General features: G+C 42.5%; 2 protein-coding genes and 1 long non-coding RNA gene across 21 annotated transcripts in view; all 3 read left to right on the top strand.

Annotated features, from left to right (window-relative positions):
- pisd (phosphatidylserine decarboxylase) overlaps positions 1–7723 on the top strand; it is a 42222-nt gene extending 34499 nt beyond the window's left edge. For all 10 annotated transcript variants that reach the window (XM_035772640.2, XM_035772638.2, XM_052521459.1 and 7 more), the window contains 4 exons: positions 1830–1977; positions 2265–2414; positions 4260–4420; positions 5713–7723. In XM_035772640.2, coding sequence (XP_035628533.1) covers positions 1830–1977; positions 2265–2414; positions 4260–4420; positions 5713–5937 — 684 coding nt within the window. In that variant the 3' untranslated portion in view covers positions 5938–7723. The remainder of the gene's footprint in view (positions 1–1829; positions 1978–2264; positions 2415–4259; positions 4421–5712) is intronic.
- On the top strand, positions 180–1640 carry LOC127930784 (uncharacterized). 10 transcript variants are annotated; one of them, XR_008139503.1, is made up of 5 exons: positions 180–306; positions 445–724; positions 777–916; positions 995–1078; positions 1157–1640. It is a non-coding gene; the product is annotated as an uncharacterized LOC127930784 (long non-coding RNA). The 10 variants fall into 10 exon arrangements; XR_008139501.1 differs by having other exon boundaries at positions 417–724; XR_008139499.1 differs by having other exon boundaries at positions 389–724.
- Positions 7724–12803: 5080 nt separating the features above from the next.
- Positions 12804–15395, top strand: si:ch211-202f5.3 (uncharacterized). The gene is made up of 2 exons (XM_035772636.2): positions 12804–13141; positions 13525–15395. The coding sequence occupies exon 2, from the start codon at positions 13697–13699 to the stop codon at positions 14015–14017; it is 321 nt and encodes a 106-aa protein (XP_035628529.1). The 5' UTR covers positions 12804–13141; positions 13525–13696; the 3' UTR covers positions 14018–15395.
- Positions 15396–22465: the final 7070 nt, after the last annotated feature.

Here is a 22465-nt window from a genome sequence, read left to right as displayed (position 1 = left end):
GTGTGAATACTTATGTAAATGAGATATCTGTATTTCATTTTCAATACATTTGCGAACATTTCTCAAAACATGTTTCCACTTTGTCATTATGAGGTGTGTGTGTGTGTGTGTGTGTGTGTGTGTGTGTGTGTGTGTGTGTGTGTGTGTGTGTGTGTGTGTGTGTGTGTGTGTGGGATGTGTGTGTGTGGATGAGTGAGAAGCGATATTTAATCCATTTTGAATTAAAGCGGTTACTCAACTAAATGTGAAATAAGTCCAGGGGTAGGAGTACTTTCTGAAGGTACTGTATATTCTAGACAGAGGAAGGTACTGTATATTCTAGACAGAGGAAGGTACTATATATTCTAGACACAGAGGAAGGTACTGTATATTCTAGACACAGAGGAAGGTACTGTATATTCTAGACACAGAGGAAGGTACTGTATATTCTAGACACAGAGGAAGGTACTGTATATTCTAGACACAGAGGAAGGTACTGTATATTCTAGACACAGAGGAAGGTACTGTATATTCTAGACACAGAGGAAGGTACTGTATATTCTAGACACAGAGGAAGGTACTGTATATTCTAGACACAGAGGAAGGTACTGTATATTCTAGACACAGAGGAAGGTACTGTATATTCTAGACACAGAGGAAGGTACTGTATATTCTAGACACAGAGGAAGGTACTGTATATTCTAGACACAGAGGAAGGTACTGTATATTCTAGACACAGAGGAAGGTACTGTATATTCTAGACAGAGGAAGGTACTGTATATTCTAGACAGAGGAAGGTACTGTATATTCTAGACACAGAGGAAGGTACTGTATATTCTAGACACAGAGGAAGGTACTGTATATTCTAGACACAGAGGAAGGTACTGTATATTCTAGACACAGAGGAAGGTACTGTATATTCTAGACACAGAGGAAGGTACTGTATATTCTAGACAGAGGAAGGTACTGTATATTCTAGACAGAGGAAGGTACTGTATATTCTAGACAGAGGAAGGTACTGTATATTCTAGACACAGAGGAAGGTACTGTATATTCTAGACACAGAGGAAGGTACTGTATATTCTAGACACAGAGGAAGGTACTGTATATTCTAGACAGAGGAAGGTACTGTATATTCTAGACAGAGGAAGGTACTGTATATTCTAGACAGAGGAAGGTACTGTATATTCTAGACACAGAGGAAGGTACTGTATATTCTAGACACAGAGGAAGGTACTGTATATTCTAGACACAGAGGAAGGTACTGTATATTCTAGACACAGAGGAAGGTACTGTATATTCTAGACACAGAGGAAGGTACTGTATATTCTAGACAGAGGAAGGTACTGTATATTCTAGACAGAGGAAGGTACTGTATATTCTAGACAGAGGAAGGTACTGTATATTCTAGACAGAGGAAGGTACTGTATATTCTAGACAGAGGAAGGTACTGTATATTCTAGACAGAGGAAGGTACTGTATATTCTAGACAGAGGAAGGTACTGTATATTCTAGACGCGGAGGAAGGTACTGTATATTCTAGACGCGGAGGAAGGTACTGTATATTCTAGACGCGGAGGAAGGTACTGTATATTCTAGACGCGGAGGAAGGTACTGTATATTCTAGACGCGGAGGAAGGTACTGTATATTCTAGACGCGGAGGAAGGTACTGTATATTCTAGACAGAGGAAGGTACTGTATATTCTAGACGCGGAGGAAGGTACTGTATATTCTAGACGCGGAGGAAGGTACTGTATATTCTAGACGCGGAGGAAGGTACTGTATATTCTAGTCACGGAGGAGTAGATCCCTGGCTTAAGCCGTAAATGTTGGTCTTTTTTTTTTTCAGATCAGCCCAGCAGATGGGAAGATCCTGCACTTTGGGCGTGTGCGGAACTGTGAGGTGGAGCAAGTCAAAGGTGTCACCTACTCTTTGGAGACCTTCCTGGGACCCCACACCTGGGCTGAGGCCATCAACTGCACCATCAAGCCATCAAGTGAGAACCTCTTCCCTTCACCCCCACCCCGGTCTAATGGGATCTAATACCTAATCCTAATTTAAACCTTCATCCCATTGAGACTTGTTGATCCCAAAGGGTTGGGCGGGTAAATACAGTATAACTGATGTTGTAGACCTGATATACCCACTAATGATTTTTATACATCCTATCAGAATTAGATACATCTAATCCTGTTTTGTTTAGAGGCTAGGGATTTAGGATTGGTTTGTATGACACACCTTACCACCCTGTCTGCTGACCATAATTATGTGCGGGTTCCCCAGATGAAGAGGACCCCAGCTCATTCCAGGACCTGCTGGTGACTAAAGAGGGGAATGAGCTGTTCCACTGTGTGGTGTACCTGGCTCCAGGAGACTACCACTGCTTCCACTCCCCCACGGACTGGAGGGTGGCCCACAGAAGACACTTCCCTGGTCAGTGCGCTGTTAGGACTGTTCTGCTCATACATTTGACATTGAAATTCCCCTAAATAAACACCAGAATTACTCCGCTATGCTAGGACAATCCCAGGACGTTCAGGACACACACATCATAATCAGGGGCGTCATACACCCCAAAGTATGTGAGGATGGCTGGGGCTGGTTAATTGGATTGTTTTTTTGTTTTTTCGAAAACCCGAAACGGCTTCCTGCAATCTAGAGCAATAATCATTATGCTTCATTCTATGTTTAAAAATAATATACGTAGGTTTTTCTGCATATCTAATCATACCTCTGTATCCTCCTGACTGGTGGTTATTTTTTGAACTCTTCTCCTACAATTTCCGTGGCCACGCATAAATCTAATTAACATAATAATAAAAAACATAAACATCCGTCTATTTAAAACCTCTAAGGATCTGCCCCCTTTTTCAAATCTAACTGCCTGTAGCTCAGGACCTGAAGTAAGGATATGCATATTCTGATACCATTTGAAAGGAAACACTTTGAAGTTTGTGTAAATGTGAAATGAATGTTGGAGAATATAACACATTAGATCTGGTAAAAGATTTTTGTAATTTTTTTTTGTACCATCTTTGAAATGCAGCAGAGGCCATAATGTATTATTCCAGCCCAGGTGCAATTAGACTTTGGCCACTAAATGACAGCTTTGTATGTCCAAAGTGTAAGACTGATCCAATGAACCATTGCATATCCGTTCAAAATGTTGTATCAAGACTGCCCAAATGTGCATAATTTGTTTATTCATACATTTTTAAGTTCATAATTGTGCACTCTCCTCAAACAATAGCAATATAATATTTCACTGTAATAGCTACTGTAAATTGGACAATGTAGTTAGCTTGTTAATCTTTCTGTCCTGGGGAATAATTTTTTGTTTCTTACATCCTCATGCATTAGCCTATGTTAGCTCAACCGTCCCGCGGGGGGGACACCGATCCTGTAGAGGTTTTAAGATGTTGTTTTTTGCATGGGCTGTGTCTCAATCCGCCAATATCGCCCTTCTGCAGATGCGAGCTAGAGTGGTGTTTTGTCAGATCATGAGGCATCCTGAAAATCGGTCTTCTCGAAAAACTTCTGTAGCATCCAAATGGTTTGCCCCCTGTGGAAAGATGCGACTCTCATGAGTTGTTTTGTCCTGGGACGCCTCACAAGACCAGGCAATGTTTTTCCACTCCTCCAGTGTTTGTGATGGCGTGCCCACTGGAGCCGCTTCTTGTTGTTTTTAGCTGATAGGAGTGGAACCCGCTGTGGTCATCTACTGGAATAAGAGATTCTGCAAACAACTGTTGTACTGCGCCGTTATTTGCCTCTTTGTGGCCCGTCTGTTAAATCAAATCAAATGTATTTATTTATCTGTTAGCTGGCACGATTCTTGGCCTTCTCCTTCGACCTCTCATCAACGAGCTGTTTTCGCCCACAGGACTGCCGCTGACAGGATGTTTTGTTTGTCTCACCATTCTCTGTAAACCCTAAACACTGTGTTGCGTGAAAAGCCCAGGAGGCTGGCCATTTCCGAGATACTGAAACCGACGCGCCTGACACCAACAACCATACTGCCCTGAGTCAGTTAGGTCATTAATTTTGCCGTTTTATAATGTTCAATCGAACAGTAACTGAATGCCTCGATGCCTGACTGCCTGCTTTATATAGCAAGCCACAGCCACGTGACTCACGGCCTGTTGGCGCAAACCATTTTCGTAAACAGGGTGTACCTAATAAACTGGTGTATAGTGCTGCTTGCAGTGTTTGTATTAGGTTTTGTATCTGTCGGTGTACCTGTGTATTTATTTCGTGCTCCCTCTGTGTCCCTCCCAGGCTCTCTGATGTCAGTGAACCCTGGCGTGGCTCGCTGGATCAAAGAACTGTTCTGCCATAACGAGAGAGTGGTGCTGAGCGGAGAGTGGACACACGGCTTCTTCTCCCTCACCGCTGTAGGAGCCACCAATGTGGGCTCCATACGCATCTACTTTGACAAGGTTGGTTGGAGATAAAAACCCACTTAAGTTGGATGTTTCACCAGTCTGAACCTGTTCTGGTGCTGTCATAGTATATAACCACTCGTTCATCCATTTTGTTCGGGCTGGTGCATAGTGCGGCATCAATGTCACTCCACGTCATAGTATTTAGGGACCGTGGCATTGTCCATACATGGAGGAGGTTCTGAATGAGAGGATCAAAGTTAGTGTTCCCACTATTGTTCCTTAAACATGTATTTACACCGCAATTCTATACTGTTGACAAGCTCTTCAATTATAGTGTACGTACACATTTTTAAACTGGCGTTCGATGTGTTACTGATGGCGATCTCTTTCTCTGATATTGTGAGGACAGATAAGGGTCACCTGCTTAACCTATTAGGACATAACAGTACATGCGGTACAAAGTCAGTGTGACGAAGCTGAGAGTGGACCAGCCTGACTCTGGGTTTCTGACCCCTTGTCTCTCTGAGCCATGTTACACTTATTATCACTCCATTAAGCTCCCTCTGCTTCCTGTCTCACTTACCTGTACGTCAGGCCATTTCCCTAAGCTGCTCACACACACACACACACACACACACACACACACACACACACACACACACTGGTAGGCCTATTTAATCTCCACACTCACTGTGTTCAAACTGACTGATCTCCCATTGATTAGAGCAGAGGCTTAGGATGACGTGGACGTTTTTAAAAGCCCACCATCTCTCACTTCCTTACTGTAGGTCAATAGGATCTCGGCTTCGGGGGCAGACAGGCTAGTGCGTTTGGTCCTCTGGATCAACGCTTGCCACTGGGCTGCAGACCAATAAGGGGATGTTCATCTGAAGTAGATGGATACAGGAGTTTCTCCTCACCATGTGACATTGTGACCTGACCCGGAAAAACTCCTTTGTTTTTGGGTCCCAGTCATAGGATTCCAGATTCAGTTGTCATGAGATTAGGCCCTACAGTTTTCCTTGTCAATTCAACAGGTGGGAAGGGAGGATAAAGGAGGCGCAGAAAGACTGGGGAGATGAGTGAGGGGGCCAGCGATACAAGCTGTTTCCACCTGGGCGTGGTCAACACAACAGGATATGACCTCATTCAGCTGTGCTGCTTATTGTCTAATGGGAATTAGTCCAATTTGGCTATTGTCCTCCAATTCCCCATTTTTTTTTTGTTTTTCGTCCATATCACATGGATGGACACTGAATTTATGTGGGGGTATAAAGCTATGCTCTATAACCAATATATGATCATTATTATATATTTACTAAACTGGCCCCACTTTTCCCCCCCAGGAGCTTCGGACCAACAGCCCGCGCTACAGCAAAGGCTCATACAACGACTTCAGCTACTTGTCTAACAACAACCAGGAGGGCGTGAGCATGAGGAAAGGGGAGCACCTGGGAGAGTTCAACCTGGGCTCCACCATCGTCCTGCTCTTCGAGGCTCCGCACGACTTCACCTTCAACCTGAAGGCCGGCCAGAAGATCCGCTACGGAGAACCCCTGGGGACTATGTGAGCCAAGATGGCTGAACCGAGAGAGACGCTTTCTGGGGGAAACGGACTAAACTATAAGAAACTGATGGACACGCTAACGTGCTTGTACAGATCCAAGTGGACTTGCGTGCGCACACACTCATTCATACACTGACATTCAGTACATGTACTGTACATTGAAATTGAGAGATGTTCAGCTACCATACGATGCACTGACTGACTCACAGCAAAAACTCACAAGCCACCACTCTTGCTTTACTAACAAGGGGATCTGTTCCATCGACTAGTTTCAAATAACTATTTACTTATTTTGACCATTGACTAGTTTCAAATAACTATTTACTTATGTTGACCATTGATTACGACCAGCAAAAGCAAGATAGTTTACAGCAATTACTTACTTTTTAGTTCCATAAGAATAACATAGCTTTTCAATTTTATTAGCATCTTTTATTTTATTTTGATACATTTGACCCATATTGCCTTTTGTCAGGGGTCTCCTCGTCAATGGGGAGTTCCTCTGAGGTTTCAGACACGAGCAGCACTGATTTTAAACATCTGCTTAGTGCCGTGTAGCCCAACTCCCTTTGTCCGTTGGCTATACGTCACAAACAGATCTGGGACTAGGCTAGCGAGCAGCGAGACACACACACACACAGGTAACCCCTGCCACACTAAGCCACTATCATGTGGGCAGGCTTCCCTATATAGTATACACACCTACAGTAAACACACCACGAAGAAGGAATGTACCAGAGACTATATACAGAGCTACCCTCCTTCTCTTTCCCTCCCTCCTTCACTCTGATACTGAACGCCTTCCTCCTCTCCTTCTGTCTCTCATACACTCTCCGTCCGCGCTGCTGGCTCTCCCTCTTCTGTCATCCCCAGAGAAGGTGCTTGTGTTGGGGTGATTATGTGGACTCATCCCCCTTCCTGTCATGTAGGTAAAGACTGGCACGATTCCTCCCAGTCAAATGTGTCTGGGTTGTATTCATTAGGCACCTGCAGGAAGTAAACTGTCTGAAACCAGCCAGGAGTACCTGGACTTGGTCCAATAGGAACCTCTTATTTTCAGTGTGATGAAGAGAAAAAAATGTTTTCTATGGTGTGCCCTAATGAAAATTCCCTGTTGTATTAAGCCCATGGTGTACGACCTCTGCCATCACAGCCATGCATTATTCATCATCATTAGAGGTAGCTAGTAGCTCTGCCTGCTGCCAATTATTTCTCCTGTAACCCGAACCGTAAATGACTGCAGAAAGGGGCGTGTCACATTTTAGAGTAGACATTAACATGTGATGATGACTTCAGTGGTTTCTGTGGCGATGATTTACGGTGACGTGTGTTAAATCTAACCCAATTCAACAATGGACTAAATCCTGATGTGTTCCTCTGAATGGAGCCATTTTAATTCTATGCTGATACACAGTCTTCTGACTATCATTACTAAACAAACCCGAAGTGCAGCACTGGGGGTAGGTAGGATCATGGGAGAGAATGTGCAAGCTGGTACTGGTAACGTTTTGTCTTCTGTTCAGTTGGAATAAGTTGATAAACTGGAAGTTATCTGCCAGTGATAATATTCAAATAAGTTGGGCTAAACCTTTTTTAAGACTGAAACTTATGCTGATATCGATACTAACGATTGTGACACCCTTCAGATACCCAGGGCTGAGCTATTTAAAGCTATCTTTTTCCTGTGTTTGTTTTAGATTTTCTAGTAGTGCCAAAAATACTAAGTGTTTTTTTTTGGGGGTTGTTTTTCGATGTATTCACACACAAAAAAATTGCTTTGAACAAATGTCGACTTCCTGGTGCTTTTTGTGTTTCTGCTGCTAAACTATTACTCTGTTTTGAGGGAGGGGTCGCGGCCTCTTCTGACTCTGACCCTTCGGTCAAGGAATTCTGACATCTAGCGTACGCCGAGCGATGGTCACAGACGTGATGGACCGGGGAGGTGCCGGTGACAAACCCCTTAGCTGCGTCGTCGTTCCACAAATAGTGTCGCATACAGAAACCAAACGCCAGGGTCACTGCCTGCTGCACACTTGTTTTTATATGTGCATTGTAATATACTTGAATCATGTGACTCATTCAACACTGCATAGACTTTAATCTCACATTGGGTTTTTTAGATGCAGGAAAACATGTCTAATAAATTTTGCCGTATTCTTAAAAAAAAAAAATGTTTGACAAAATCTGTACTTCAAACATTATAGGATTGGTGTTGATCTCTGGAGCTCAATTTTAATGTTAGAGGAGTGATTTGATTGGAGCACAAGGGAAAATGTCCCAAAGGACATCGATTGGTTCATGGGAGCAATGGTCTGTTATGGAAATTAGCTTGAGATGGAAGTTACCCTAAACCACAGATTTAGGATCAAATTCTCCTATTCTAATGTTGATGGATATTTTTCCAATATTCACTCAATGCACTCTGGGTTTTTACAAAGTGCAAGATGAGCCATTCCATCAGATTGCGTTATTGGACAGCTTGATACTTGATACTTGCAGTTTGGAAGCTAATTGATTGCATTTATCTAAAATGTGAGACACATAATAATTGTAATAAGATACTGTTAACATGTAAATAATATTGGTAGAATAATAAATAGCAGAGTAACTGCAGATTAAGTGATGTAATTGAAAGTTGTACACTCCAGTGTAGGCTATATCCCCGTTAAGGCTACAAAGTCAATTCTAGCACTACGATATGATTCTTACCCAATGTTTTCTTCTCACACTATTCAAACCCCACAATTGAATAAACTGCCTAGGACACTCTTAGCCTATAGATCACATATTGCAAAAAAATAATCTGAATTAAACACTTTAATTTCTGTGCATCAATTGCTAATCAATATCCCAAAGCGGCACACGTTTTTTCCGCGAACCTGCATATCTTCTCTCTTGTGGCACCAATGTGAGGGTTTACGTCAGGGGAAACGGTGTTGCAGTAGTCTAGTGTATGGTGCGGGAATAATCACGAGAACATTGGGAGATTTGTTCACATTGCGCTAATAAAGGGAACCAGAATTCAAGCAAACTGAACTCCGATCACCTCAAGGTGGTCTCAGTTCGATTCCCTTCGGGTGCTCTATTGAGAGGTCTGAGTTCCTTTGGAGTGGTCACACACACTGCACAAAAAAAGTTCACAAACTTGCTAAAAGTAACCAAGTGTAAAAACACCCGGTTCAAGTCCTTCAAATGAGTAGCTTCGTCTATTTTCAGCCACACATAATCGAGCACACAGCCATGCAATTTCCATAGACAAACATTGGCAGTAGAATGGCCTTACTGAATAGCTCAGTGAATTTCAACATTGCACCGTCATAGGATCGCACCTTTCCAACAAGTCTGTTCTTCAAATTTCTGCCCTGCTAGAGCTGCCCCGGTCAACTGCAAGGGCTGTTATTGTTAAGTGGAAACATCTAGGAGCAACAACTGCTCAGCTGTGAAGTGGTAGGCCACACAAGCTCACAGAACGGGAACGTAAAGTGCTGTAGCACGTAAAGAAACTGTTTCAGGATCATCATGAAATGGGTTTCCATGGCCGAGCATAAGCCTAAGATCAAGTGTCGGCTGGAGTGGTGTGAAGCTCGCCACCGCTGGAGCAGTGGAAACGCGTTCTCTGGAGTGATCAATCACCATCTGGCAGTCCGACAGACAAATCTGGGTTTGGCAGATTCCAGGAGAACGCTACCTGCACAAATTCATAGGGCCAACTGTAAAGTTTGGTGGAGGAGGAATAATGGTCTGGGGCAGGTTTTTCATGTTTCAGGTTAGGCCCCTTAGTTCCAGTGAAGGGAAATCGTAATGCTACAGCAGACAATTACATTCTATACGATTCTGTGCTTCCAACTTTGTGGAAAAAGTTTGGGGAAGGCCATTTCCTGTTTCAGCATGACTTTGCCCCTGTGCACAAAGCGAGGTCCTTAACAGAAATGGTTTTCAAGATTGGTGTGGAAGAACTTGACTGGCCTGCACAGATCCCTGACCTCAACCACATTGAACACCTTTTGGATGAATTGGAACGCCTACTGAGAGCCAAGCCTAATCGCCGAAAATCAGTGCCCGACCTCACTAATGCTCTTGTGGCTGAATGGAAGCAAGTCCCCGCAGTCATGTTCCAACATCTACTGAAAAGCCGTCCCAGAAAATTGGAGACTGTTATAGCAGCAAAGGGGAGACCAACTCCATATTAATGCCCATGATTTTGGAATGAGATGTTCAACGAGCAGGTGTCCACATACTTGTAGTGTAACTCCCAGAATTGAGGCTAATTCTGAAAGTGAAAAGATGAAATATAGAGTTGAAGTCAGAAGTTTACATACATCTTAACCAAATACATTTCAACTCAGTTTTTCACAATTCCTGACAATTAATCCTAGTAAAAATTCCGTGTCTTAGGTCAGTTAGTATCACCACTTTATTTTAAGAATGTGATATGTCAGAATAATAGTAGAGATTTATTTCAGCTTTTATTTCTTTCATCACATTCCCAGTGGGTCAGAAGTTTACATTCAATTAGTATTTGCTAGCCTTACCTTTTAAATTGTTCAACTTGGGTCAAACGGCTAGCCTTCCAGAAGCATCCCACAATAAGTTGGGTGAATTTTGGCCCATTCCTCCTGACAGAGCTGGTGTGACTGAGTCAGGTTTGTAGGCCTCCTTGCTCGTACATGCTTTTTCAGTTCTGCCCACACTTTCTATAGGATTGAGGTCAGGGCTTTGTGATGGCCACTCCAATACCTTGACTTTGTTGTCCTTAAGCAATTTTGCCACAACTTTGGTAGTATGCTTGGGGTCATTGTTCATTTGGAAGACTCATTTGCGACCAAGCTTTAACTTTCTGACTGAGGTCTTGAGATGTTGCTTCAATATATCCACATAATCCATCCTCATGATGCCATCTATTTTGTGAAGTGCACCAGTCCCTCCTGCAAGCAAAGCACCCCCACAACATGATGCTGCCACCCCGTGCTTCAAGATTGGGATGGAGTTCTTCGGGTTGTAAGCCTCTCCCTTTTTCCTCCAAACATAATGATAGTCGTTATGGCCAAACAGTTCTATTTTGTTTCATCAGACCAGAGGGCATTTCTCCAAAAAAGTATGATCTTTGTCCCCATGTGCAGTTGCCAACCATAGTCTGGCTTTTTTTATGGTGGTTTTGGAGCAGTGGCTTCTTCCTTGCTGAGCGGCCATTCAGGTCATGTCGATATAGGACTTGTTTTACTGTGGATATAGATACTTTTGTACCTGTTTCTTCCAGCATCTTCCCAAGGTCCTTTGCTGTTCTGGGATTGATTTACACTTTTCGCACCAAAGTATGTTCATTTCTAGGAGACAGAACGCGTCTCCTTCCTGAGCGGTATGACTGCTGCGTGGTCCCATGGTGTTTATACTCGCCTCCAATTGACTCAAATGATGTCTATTAGCCAATCAGAAGCTTCTAAAGCCGTGACATCATGTTCTAGAATTTTCCAAGTTGTTTAAAAGCACAGTCAATTCAGTGTATGTAAACTTCTGACCCACTGGAACAATCTTCTCTGTAAACAATTGTTGGAAAAATTACTTGTCATGCACAAAGTAGATGTGGAGTGGTTGAAAAACAAGTTTTAATGACGCCAACCTAAGTGTGTGGAAACGACTGACTTCAACTGTATTGAGACTAATATACTCAATAGCATAAATGTACAAAAAAAGTACCAAACCTTAGTTGCTGTAAAGTGAAACGCATTGACCAGTTAAACCACTTGAGGGAAACAAAGGGCCATAGAATTGTTATCTTACGAAATCATGACGTGTGTGTGTGTGTGTGTGTGTGTGCTTGTACGTGTGTGTGTGTGTGTGTGTGTGTGTGTGTGTGTGTGTGTGTGTGTGCGCTTGTACGTATGTGTGTGTGTGTGTGTGCGCTTGTACGTATGTGCGTGCGCTTGTACGTGTGTGTGTGTGTGTGTGTGTGTGTGTGTGTGTGTGTGTGTGTGCTTGTACGTGTGTGTGTGTGTGTGTGTGTGCATGCTTGTACGTATGTGTGTGAGAGAATGACTACGGTTGTGTTTAACTATAAGAACCATAAGTCCCCACAAAACTAGTAAATGAAAAAAATGTTTTTGACCAACTGGGGACATTTTGTCAGTCCCCACAAGGTCAAATACTATTTCTAGGAGATTTATGGTTAAGGTTAAAATTAGGGTCAGGAGCTAGGGTTAGGGGAAAATAGGATTTTGAATGGGACTGAATTGTGTGTCCCCACAAGGTTAGTTATACAAGACTGTGTGTGTGCATGTGTTTGTTTGCATTTGTGTGTCCCCACAAGGTTAGTTATACAAGACTGTGTGTGCGTGTGTTTGTTTGCATTTGTGTGTCCCCACAAGGTTAGTTATACAAGACTGTGTGTGCGTGTGTTTGTTTGCATTTGTGTGTCCATTTGTCTGCATGCGCTTGTTCACTTTGACTAATTTCACAAACATGCTGAGCATACAAATGTAAAGTTTCTGGGTGAAAGCAGAATAAATAGCCACTTGAATTGTGTTTCATATGGGACCAGGTAAATGAACCTAAATTCAACAAAACCCATACAGGTACTGTCAGTAATCCTGTCGTATCATGGTTTAAATTAGAGTGGTCTCTGTAGACCACTCTCTGCAACTCAAAAAGTATCAAATACAACAAACAAGACGGTCATGTCAATATGACACACTGTGCCTGTGTGACTATAGCTGTGAGTGGTCACACTTCATTTACCAGTTACATTTCAATGGGCGGCGTAATTTAGCAAGCAGGCTACAGATACTGTGAGAGACAAAGGGAGAGGAGTGACCTGGTCACCATGACAAATGCACCTGTGTTGAGCAGCGAGAGGAATGACATTCCAGGACTGAGGCTTGCCAGTCGTCACCACACCCTCTCAGGGTTTCGGGCGTCTGCTCTGTTCTCATAGGGGTGGGGTCAGGTGGTTCCCAGGTACACCAACAGCACTCTACCTCACCGGAGCACGTGTGTGGGCCATCTCAGTCTTTACTCTGACACACACCGCTACAGGTGTGGCTCCCTTTTCCTGTAAAGAGACACAGAGGAAGTGCACTTAGAAGGGTCTTCAAGAGACAAACCATTAAACCTTTAAGTGCTCACTGGATTGTATGACCCATCTAAAGACCTGGGGAATTGACATTGGATGTCATACAACACTTGACTGCTGCGGAACTACGCAAGTTGAAGAGGTAAGCGTGAACAATCGGTGCTTGTTACAATCGGTGCTTGTTACAATCGGTGCTTGTTAAAAGTTCCGTATAAAAGACGTTTCAGTGTCAACGTGACATAGGATCATGAAAATGATTTGGGAATGGGATAGAACAATTCTAGCAGTAAGATGAGTTAATGGATAAACCCTCACGTGAGAAAGATCCTACAGTGAGCTTTGTTTGGATCAGGAATATGCAGGAACATTATGAAGCAGAGGGACTGAAAATTATTTTTATTTTATTCTGTGATACTCCTCTTCCCCAAATGTCTCAAATGTCAAGCAGAACAAAACCAGAGCTTTTGTAGTTTCAGAATTCTCTTTATAACTATACAGTTGTTTTTTTCAATCTGTCTTTTACAGGACTATTCTTGGAAGGCCAGTTCAAGTCACCAGAGGAAAACCAGAACAACTGGTGACAGCAAAGCTTAATGTTCAGAAAAGAGCCGCAATACCGTGTCTGAGATCTGACATTGACAGTCACAGACCCTATCTACCTGTGTTTCGTCCTCTCAGCCGCCTTTAACCAGCCATCATGAATCTGTCTCTGGGCAGCTCTTATGGAGAAGTGACCATCCCTCGGGCCAAGCTACGTTCTGCAGAGGACAGCACGATCATCATCAACCCCATGGCCCTGGAAAGTACCTACAGCAACCGCAACTCTTCCCTCAACCCGTACGGTGCCTTCAAACCCAATGAGGAGTCGCAAGCCCCCTCAGACGTTACCAAAGGTGGGGATGGTGACGCCTCAAACCCCTCGCGCTACAACGGCCAGTCCTCCTACACAGTGCAGGAAGACAAGGAAGAGGAGGTGGGTCGCTCTCGGGCCTGCTGCCTGCGCTGCCGAAGGAAGTGAACTGGCAACTTCCACCCAGATCAGGAAACTGTCAAACAACACCCGGCTACAAAGGTTCAGGGTATATGAACTAAGACAATGAAGGGACACTGTCGGAAGACACTGTCGAACCTGGTGTTACCAGCTGGATTAAAAGCCAAAGCCATTACTGGTGAAATGTATAGTTTTGAAGGATTCATCAGTGGTATCATTTACATTTTATGCAATTTCCAAAGGGATTCTTATTGAGATTGGATGCAAGATGCACTCAGCCACTATGGCAGAATCTTCCTTTGAAACAGAAGTGTTTTACATAAGCCTTTCACTTACGACTTTGTATGCTTGCTTGTTTTTCTTCTAGTCGACAAGACTGTGCCATATATAGCTATGGGTTTTTTTTGTTAAATATTTATACCCTAATGTCTTCATGCCTTATTAGATTTTTTTTATCTGTCAGTGTTTTAAATGACGTCAAAAAAGGCCACTTGGGTGGATGATGCAACTAGCCAGTGTTCAGGGAGTGGTAGAGAGTAAGTCAAATGCTACAGTACACATGTCAAGGAATTAATATGCAACAACCTTTTACTTCCTCTGTCAAACCAACCCGTCACAAAAGATGACATGCTAGGCCTTTTTTGATTTGTCATGGACAGACCTGACTGAACCAGAGAGGTGGATCTAGAGGAGGGGCAGCTAGCTCAGAGGCTGGGTTCGTTTCTATGGGCCTTACTGAGTCCAGTCTTCCCATACCTCACCATAACACACCACTCCGTCCTGCTGATCCATCTGCTGGGCTGGTCGCTCTGCTGCTGCTGGTTTACAATGCTGCCTTTGTGCAACTGGGTCCCAGGAAACCAGGCCACAGGCCCCCGCAGCCCCAGCTCAAACCCCAGTAATTTTGCTCTGTGTGTGTGGTAAACAGTACCTCACTGTCCCCCCTGACCATAAAGAGTTGAAAGCGAGGCCTGACTGGATGAGAATTGAAATGCGATATGGCCTTGCTCATGCTGTCTTGTAGTTTAGCTTTGTGAAACTATTACTGAAACTCTACTCTGCATTGTTCGTTTTTAGAAATTTGATAGAATTTTTTTGGGGGGGTGGACTTGTACAGCTTATTAGGGTCACCTCATGAACTGGTCTCATGTATAAAACCCCCTCTTAGTTCAAGCCCCTAATCCCCCAACAGGATTACATGACATGTGTAGGAGTTAGAACTTCAATGCATGAACTGTTTTTTTATTTTTTTTTTATCCAGCAGTGGACTACAACTACTCAGCAAAGGTTACTAGGACCCAGGGTTAAAGGAATGTAATAGCAAAGGTCGACGCTATGTATGATTGAGTTTGTATAATGATAAAGTGGAATAAAATGTTTTAAATAAAGCATATGCGAATGATAATTGGGACTGTGGTATAAACTACACTGAACAGAAACATAAACACAAAATGTAAAGTATCGGTCCCATGTTCCATGAGTTGAAATAAAAGATCCCAGAAATGTTCCATACGCACAACAAGCTCCTCATTGCTCTAAAATGTGCACAAATATGTTTACATCCCTGTTAGTGAGCATTTCTCCTTGCCAAGATAATCCATCCACCTGACAGGTGTGGCATATCAAGAAGCTGATTTAAACAGCATGATCATTACACAGGAGCACCTTGTGCTGGGAACAGTAAAAGATCACTCTAAAATGTGCAGTTTTGTCACACAACATAGATGCCACAGATATCTCACATTTTGATAGAGCATGCAATTGGCATGCTTGACTGCAGCAATATCCACCAGAGCTGTTGCCATGTTAATTTCTCTACCATAAGTAGTTTTAGAGAATTTGGCAGTACATCCACCCGGTCTCGCAACCGCAGACAGCATGTAACCACTCCAGCTCAGGACCTCCACATCCGGCTTGTTCACCTGCGGGATGGTCTGAGACCAGCCAACCGGACAGCTGATGAAACTATGACGATATCCTGAGGCCCATTGTCGTGCCAATCATCTACCGCCATCACCTCGTGTTTCAGCATGATAATGCACGGCCATGTCGCAAGGACCTGTACACAATTCCAGGAAGCTGAAAATGTCCTCATTCTTCCATGGCCTGTCACCCATTTGAAAATGTTTGGGATGTTCTGAATCGGTGTGTTAGACAGCGTGGTCCAGTTTCTGCCAATATCCAGCCGTTGAGGAGTGGGACAACATTCCACCGGCCACAGTCAACAGTCTGATCAACTTTATGCGAAGGAGGTGTGTCCTGCAGCATTAGGCAAATGGTGGTCACACCAGATACGGACTGGTTTTCTGATCCAAGCCCCTACTTTTTTTTTTAAAGGTATCTGTGACCAACAGATGTATGTATATCTGTGTTCCCAGTCATGTGAAATCCATAGATTAGGGCCTAATTCATTCATTTAAGTTGACTGATTTCCTCATATGAACTGTAACTCAGGACCATCTTTGGAATTGTTGCATGGTGTGTTTCTATATTTGTTCAGTGTACATAACTGCATTAGTGTTGTTGTTAATAGGAGTTTTTAAGAGCTTTTCCTGGTCAGGTGACCCAATAGAATTATTGTTTGACCCAAATATTGGCCTTTTTCATGCCGGTGTGTGATGCAGTCAAACACCGATAGGTTAAAGGTTACCCCGGTCTTCTTTCTACCCATGACGAGGTTGAGGTGTAACAGTCACAGGATGGTGACGGAAGCGACAGAACCAGTTTAGGTTGAACTTGCTGTGCTTCTCAGAGCAGGAAGTTGAGGCTTCGTGTTTTCAAAATAGTAGGTAGACACTTGTGCATGTAGACACTTGTAAATAAAGGCAGTGGGTAAACGTTGACTTTTTTCAGCTCCTCAGACAAAATGAGCTACAGATGAATCTAGCACTTCCACTGCCATTCATTCACACTATTAGTGATTATAATTATGATCATTATGTCATGCTGCACTTATGTGGATACTGAAATACACGACTTGTTGAATTCATGAAGTTACTACCCCATTTTCGTTCACCCAGTAACTATGCCACTTGTTAGCCACAGACCATTTTACTACTGTGTCTGTGGGAGTACAAGAATGCATTCCTGTCCTTAATGGTCCTCAACTCATTTCAGTGAGCTGTCAGAGTACCAATAACAGGTTTGAGTGCATTGCTCGGAAGCTTGTGTCAGAACAATTAATGCACCTGATCCGGCTCACACATTCCATCAGAGGTTGTGATTCCGGAGTAATACGTAAGTGTTCTGGAGTAGGATGTACTATATATGGCTGTATCTACATCCCGGTCCTGGCTAGTGGAACCGGATAGGCCACTGGTGTGTCTGTTTTCTATGACATGCATGCCTTACAAGTCTCTCCACCAAGATACTTACTGGAATAACTGGCCCTACCTGCTCTTTGCCCATAGGCCCCTGCCCTCAGTCTGGTCAACATTGAATGTTGTGTTCTCTATCAGTGGCGTAGCACAGTTTCGCAAGGCGAAACCTATTTCGCCATTCATCTGAGAGAAAATGTTGCTGTTTTAGAGCTCATTTCCTGCTAATCTAACTACACATTTTGCCATGAGGCTGAGAGAAAATGTTGCAGCTACAACGAGCTAGCTACGCCAGTGTTGTGAGAGAAACTACAAGATGATGTTACAATGCTGTTATTGCATCAAATGGTTGTTTTATGGAATAACGGGTTGTTAAAACGCTCATCTGTGTGTGTTCTACTGAGGATGGGCCTCTGGAAGATTTACAATGTCTTTGGGTGATACCGCATTCCAGAGCATGAGTTAATGTTTATTTTCTATAAGGTACCAGGGAGAGATGACCCCAGGGCCAGACCCTGGTCTCTACACAATGAGATACTTATAATTCACAGCAGACAGTATCTTTCATACTAATCTTAACCTTGTGACCCACTCCATACATCTGTTGTTTGTCATTTAGCCTGAAGGGGGTGCATCTTGGCTATAAAAGACCTTTGTACTTTTGACCTGCTCCCTTATTAACAAGTGAATAAATATTTAGTTTAAGTATAACTGACTTGTGTGATAAGTTTGTCTCTCCTCATTTGATAATAACGAAATTAGCCACCACATTTGGCGACGGGGATATCGGTACCGGTGCCCCCTGTATATAGCCTCGTTATTCTTATTGTGTTACTTTTTATTATAACCTTTTTATTTTAGCCTACTTGGTAAATAGTTTCTTCTTCTTGAACTGCACTGTTGGTTAAGGGCTTGTAAGTAAGCATTTCAAGGTAAAGTCTAGACTTGTTGTATTCGGTGCATGTGGCAAATAAAGTTTGATTTAATTTGATGTGAATCTTCACTTGGTGAACACTCCTGATGACCTGGGTAAATCGTAGACGAGGGATCCTTCAAACTTGGGATCACAGGAAGACCACACTTTGGGAACGGAGCAGATGGACCCACCCATGTTCTGAGAGGCAGAGAGGCGAGTGAATGCCACATCTCAAACGTAGTTTTTCTTTTTCAAAGAAAGAGGTGAGTGAAACACGCAAAGTGGAGTTTTTAAGAAAAGCCTCTGTTACGTAGGCTCTGAGTGCGTATTCCTGTGTGAGGGAGCACCTTGGAGACGTAAACAGGGCCCAGTCAGTGAAGGATGATCTGAGAGTTAGTCGACTCAAAGACACTAATCATTGGTCGGTTGCGGGCCACCTAGAGCTGTCCTGACAATGTGTAAATAAGATATAGACATTTGCATAATAAGATGTAATTTCTCTCACAGTGTCCTCTATGTTTATGTGTACATGCTGTTGGATCAGGCACTGTAGTTATCAGTGGCACCAAGATTAATAGGTTATTTAAGTGCTAGTGAAAACCATTTGTATCCATGGCGAGAGAGAGAGAGAGAGAGAGAGAGAGAGAGAGAGAGAGAGAGAGAGAGAGAGAGAGAGAGAGAGAGAAGTGTATTTGTTCTACTTCCCACAGATGGTTGACAGTATAAACGGAGTTCGGTCAGAGCTAGAAAATAATAACACACCGGAAAACATCCACCAAAAGCAATGTAAATCTCATGACTTGCACAACCTCATACATCATAGATAGTCGCTCTGGATAAGAGCGTCTGCTAAATGACTTAAATGTAAATGTAATGTAATCACACAACAAGACAATAATATACAATGTTATTGTCCCTGTAAGGGAAGTCTGTTTTGCTTGTACACATACAACGACCCAGAAAGATAAGATTTGCCAACATTTAATGTAAAAGTGCAGAGGATAGGTCTGTCAATGTAACCGGGTAGTTCCACGAAATGAGTGCCTTTTGCGTCCCTTTGATATTTTAAGTAGAAATTGTGCACCAATATTGAATTTTTGAAATCTGTTATATTAATATAGACCACATGGAGAATTCAATAAATCTGATTTTCAATATGAATAAAGACTTGCTAAAGTGCCAAAATTCAGCATTTAGACATGTCTCTCCGTGCTGCATCTGTGACTTCTAGGAAGATTTTAACCCACTTAACCCCCAAATGTTTTACATTTTCAACATCATTGTAAAGCTCGAGTTATTTTGTTGCTTTTGACAAAGTCATTTCTGAAGAGTATTATTTGTGATTAGTGTTTCATTTATGTCTGTCCCTCATTTTAGAGTCAACCCAGTTACGCAAACTGAACTCTCATTTTAATATGGTGAAACTATTCATTTTTAAATATTATTTTCAAAACGAACATTGAAAATCTAATAGTCAACTGGTGTAAAAGCAGGTGAGCTGATTCTACTCTTTTTTGTGTTGGGCTATTTGCTGTTGTTTTGTGGTAGAAAACCGACCGGGTCCAGCATAGCAAGTCAACCCTCTTACCCATAGATAGACAGGCTAGAAATGCTGTAAAGGTCCAATGGTATCTTCACAAGGTCAATATCAAATCACTTCTGGGTAACCATGAAATACTTTTCTGTGTGCGTTTTCAATTAAAATCGTAAAAAAAACAAAACATTTTTTTTAGCTTCTTAGCAAAGGACAATTTCTCAAGCAAGAATTTTGCTAGGACTGTCAGGGAGAGGTCTAGGTAAGCAAAGAAAAAAAATGAAGATTTGCTGTTATTGGCAGAGAGGTTTAGACATAATTGTATATGGGGTCTCTATGGGTTTGGAACTCTATTTCTTATTGGTCTATTAACTATTTTACCGCATTGTGATGTCACCATGGACTTAAAAGGGCATTAGCAGCATTTTACAATTTCACAGTATTATTCCAACCTCATATTGTGGAAATAAAGTTTTGACTGCACTGGGCCTTTAACAATAAAATAAAAACAATTGAAGCTTGCATTCAATTGCCCCTCCTTGTTGCACACAAGACGCTTCCATTTCCTCTGTCACAAGAGGATTTATGGCGAATTTAAGATGAAATCGCAACCCTGTTATGGGCAACCTGTTACTTTAATTGGCACTTATTCAAGTCATTTTTTAAATGTTACCTCTTGAAATGGGAAAACTCGTTTTTTATGAAGTTGACCATGTGCTTTTTTTTTTTTTTACCAAGTTACACATCTCAAAAGGCACCAAATTGGTAGAGCAACCCACACGCCTCTAGGATATGTTATGAATCTCTGTGATGCCGAAGCCAATCGGCAGTGGCTTGATTGTGCAGTCAAATTCTGTGGCAGGAGAAAGACTCAAAATGACGTCACAATTCACATTTGCATTCGATTCAACATAGGTCACCCTGATCAGCTAAGACTTGTGATGCTTCAAATCTGCATTTTATTTCAACTGGTTTCCTATTTGAAAGAAATGGTGGTCATTACTGGTCTTGGCCAGTCAGTTGACTGTTCTTCCCACATACGGCCTCCAGTAACCTCACGTGACAGGGGAAATGGTAGTCTGGGTTTTTATTTTTGGCAATTCACAGAAACAGAAGCTCTTGCTGCCTTATTAGCTATTGAGACCAAGAAGTCACTTACTTGCGTATGTTTTTTGTTTTGTTTTGTGGAACCCAGGAAGAGTAGCTGCTGCTTCTGCAAAAGCTAACGGGGATCCAAATAAATACATTGGGTGGTCTGTAAGGGTAAATTATCAACAAATCAGATAGTGGAACATTTCCTCTTTGCTGACCCAATGTTGGTATAAATCTCTCAGTATAGGGATTTATTTATTTATATATGAACGTGTTTTACATGAGGGAATCAGCACGAGCTCACATTTTGTCCTTTGTGTGCTCATGTAAAGCCTGTTTAAATGTTGGTATCTACACGAGTTTCAATATACAATCCACCAGCTACTGAAACACTCCTCCCCATGACACTAGCACACATTCTGCACTGGAAGTACCCGTGGTCGGTTCTTTCCTAATAACGTTTGTGAGGAGTGTTTGCCGTTCATTCCCTCAGCTGTGCAGCACAGGAGATCTTGACGGGTAAAGGTTTGACGTGGACCGAGGGAGAAGTTGTGCCCAACCAACCACTGATCTGGGATCAGATTAACGATGGCGCAATGGACTACAACACTGCATCATCTGCATACAAATGAATATAGATATATTTTTTTTACAGCATTACCAATGTTATTTATATAGATTGCAAACAGTAGTTGGCCAAGTATCGAACCTTGAGGCAGCCCTTTAGGTAACTCAATGACCTCAGATTTGACCATAGCTACCTTGACGGCCTGATTTCTGTCATTGACATAATTATGAAACCATTGGCAAGCAACAGTAACCAACCCTGTCGAGGACAGTTTATTCAGCAGAATAACATGGTGTACAGTTTCAGAAGCGTTTGACAAGTCTACAAACATGGCAGCACAATTATTTCAATCGTTTTAGGCACGTGTCAAACTCATTCCATGGAGGGCCTAGTGTCTGCTGGTTTTTCCTTTCGATTAAGACCTAGATGACCAGGTGAGGGTAGTTCCTTACTAATTAGTGACCTTAATTAGTAAATTAAGCGAAAACCCGCCCACTCGACCCTCAGTGGAATGAGTTTTGACGCGTGATTTACAACAAGCGAAGTAGCCGTACTATTTAAGGTCTGAATCCGGATGGATTAACAGTAAATCTACCATTTACAGATGAAAAATAACGTAGCTGTTTGTTAACCAATGATTATAGTATTTTCGCAAGACAAGGGAGCCTGGAAATGCGTCAATAATGATCAAGATCACTACTATCCCCACCCTCATGGAATGGTAGCACAAAAGCTGCTTTGCTCACGTTTAGAATATTTCCTGAAACTAAAAGAGGCTGAAAAACTTGGCCCAATTGGCTCTTTCAGCAAGACAATATCCCCAAACACACATCAAAATCCACAAATAAATGGTCAATTGACCACAAAATCAACATTTTGCAACGCTATCTCACAAAACAACAGTAACACGATGAAAACCAGTGGTTTGAATTGAAGAGGGCAGTCCATGAACGCAGACTGAAGGATATCAAGGATCTGGGAAGATTCTGTACGAACGACTTGACTAAGATCCCTCTCCAATCTAGAAAAAAAAAACGTTTAGAAAAAG

This window comes from Oncorhynchus keta, chromosome 6 (assembly GCF_023373465.1).
Source record: "Oncorhynchus keta strain PuntledgeMale-10-30-2019 chromosome 6, Oket_V2, whole genome shotgun sequence".
NCBI classification, from domain to species: domain Eukaryota; kingdom Metazoa; phylum Chordata; class Actinopteri; order Salmoniformes; family Salmonidae; genus Oncorhynchus; species Oncorhynchus keta.
Note: the sequence above shows the minus strand (reverse complement) of the source record. Positions and strands in the feature narration are given on the sequence as shown.

What these genes read in the sequence shown, in the direction of transcription:
- si:ch211-202f5.3 (XM_035772636.2), top strand. Translation starts at nt 13,697, where the DNA reads ATGAATCTGTCTCTGGGCAGCTCTTATGGAGAAGTGACCATCCCTCGG.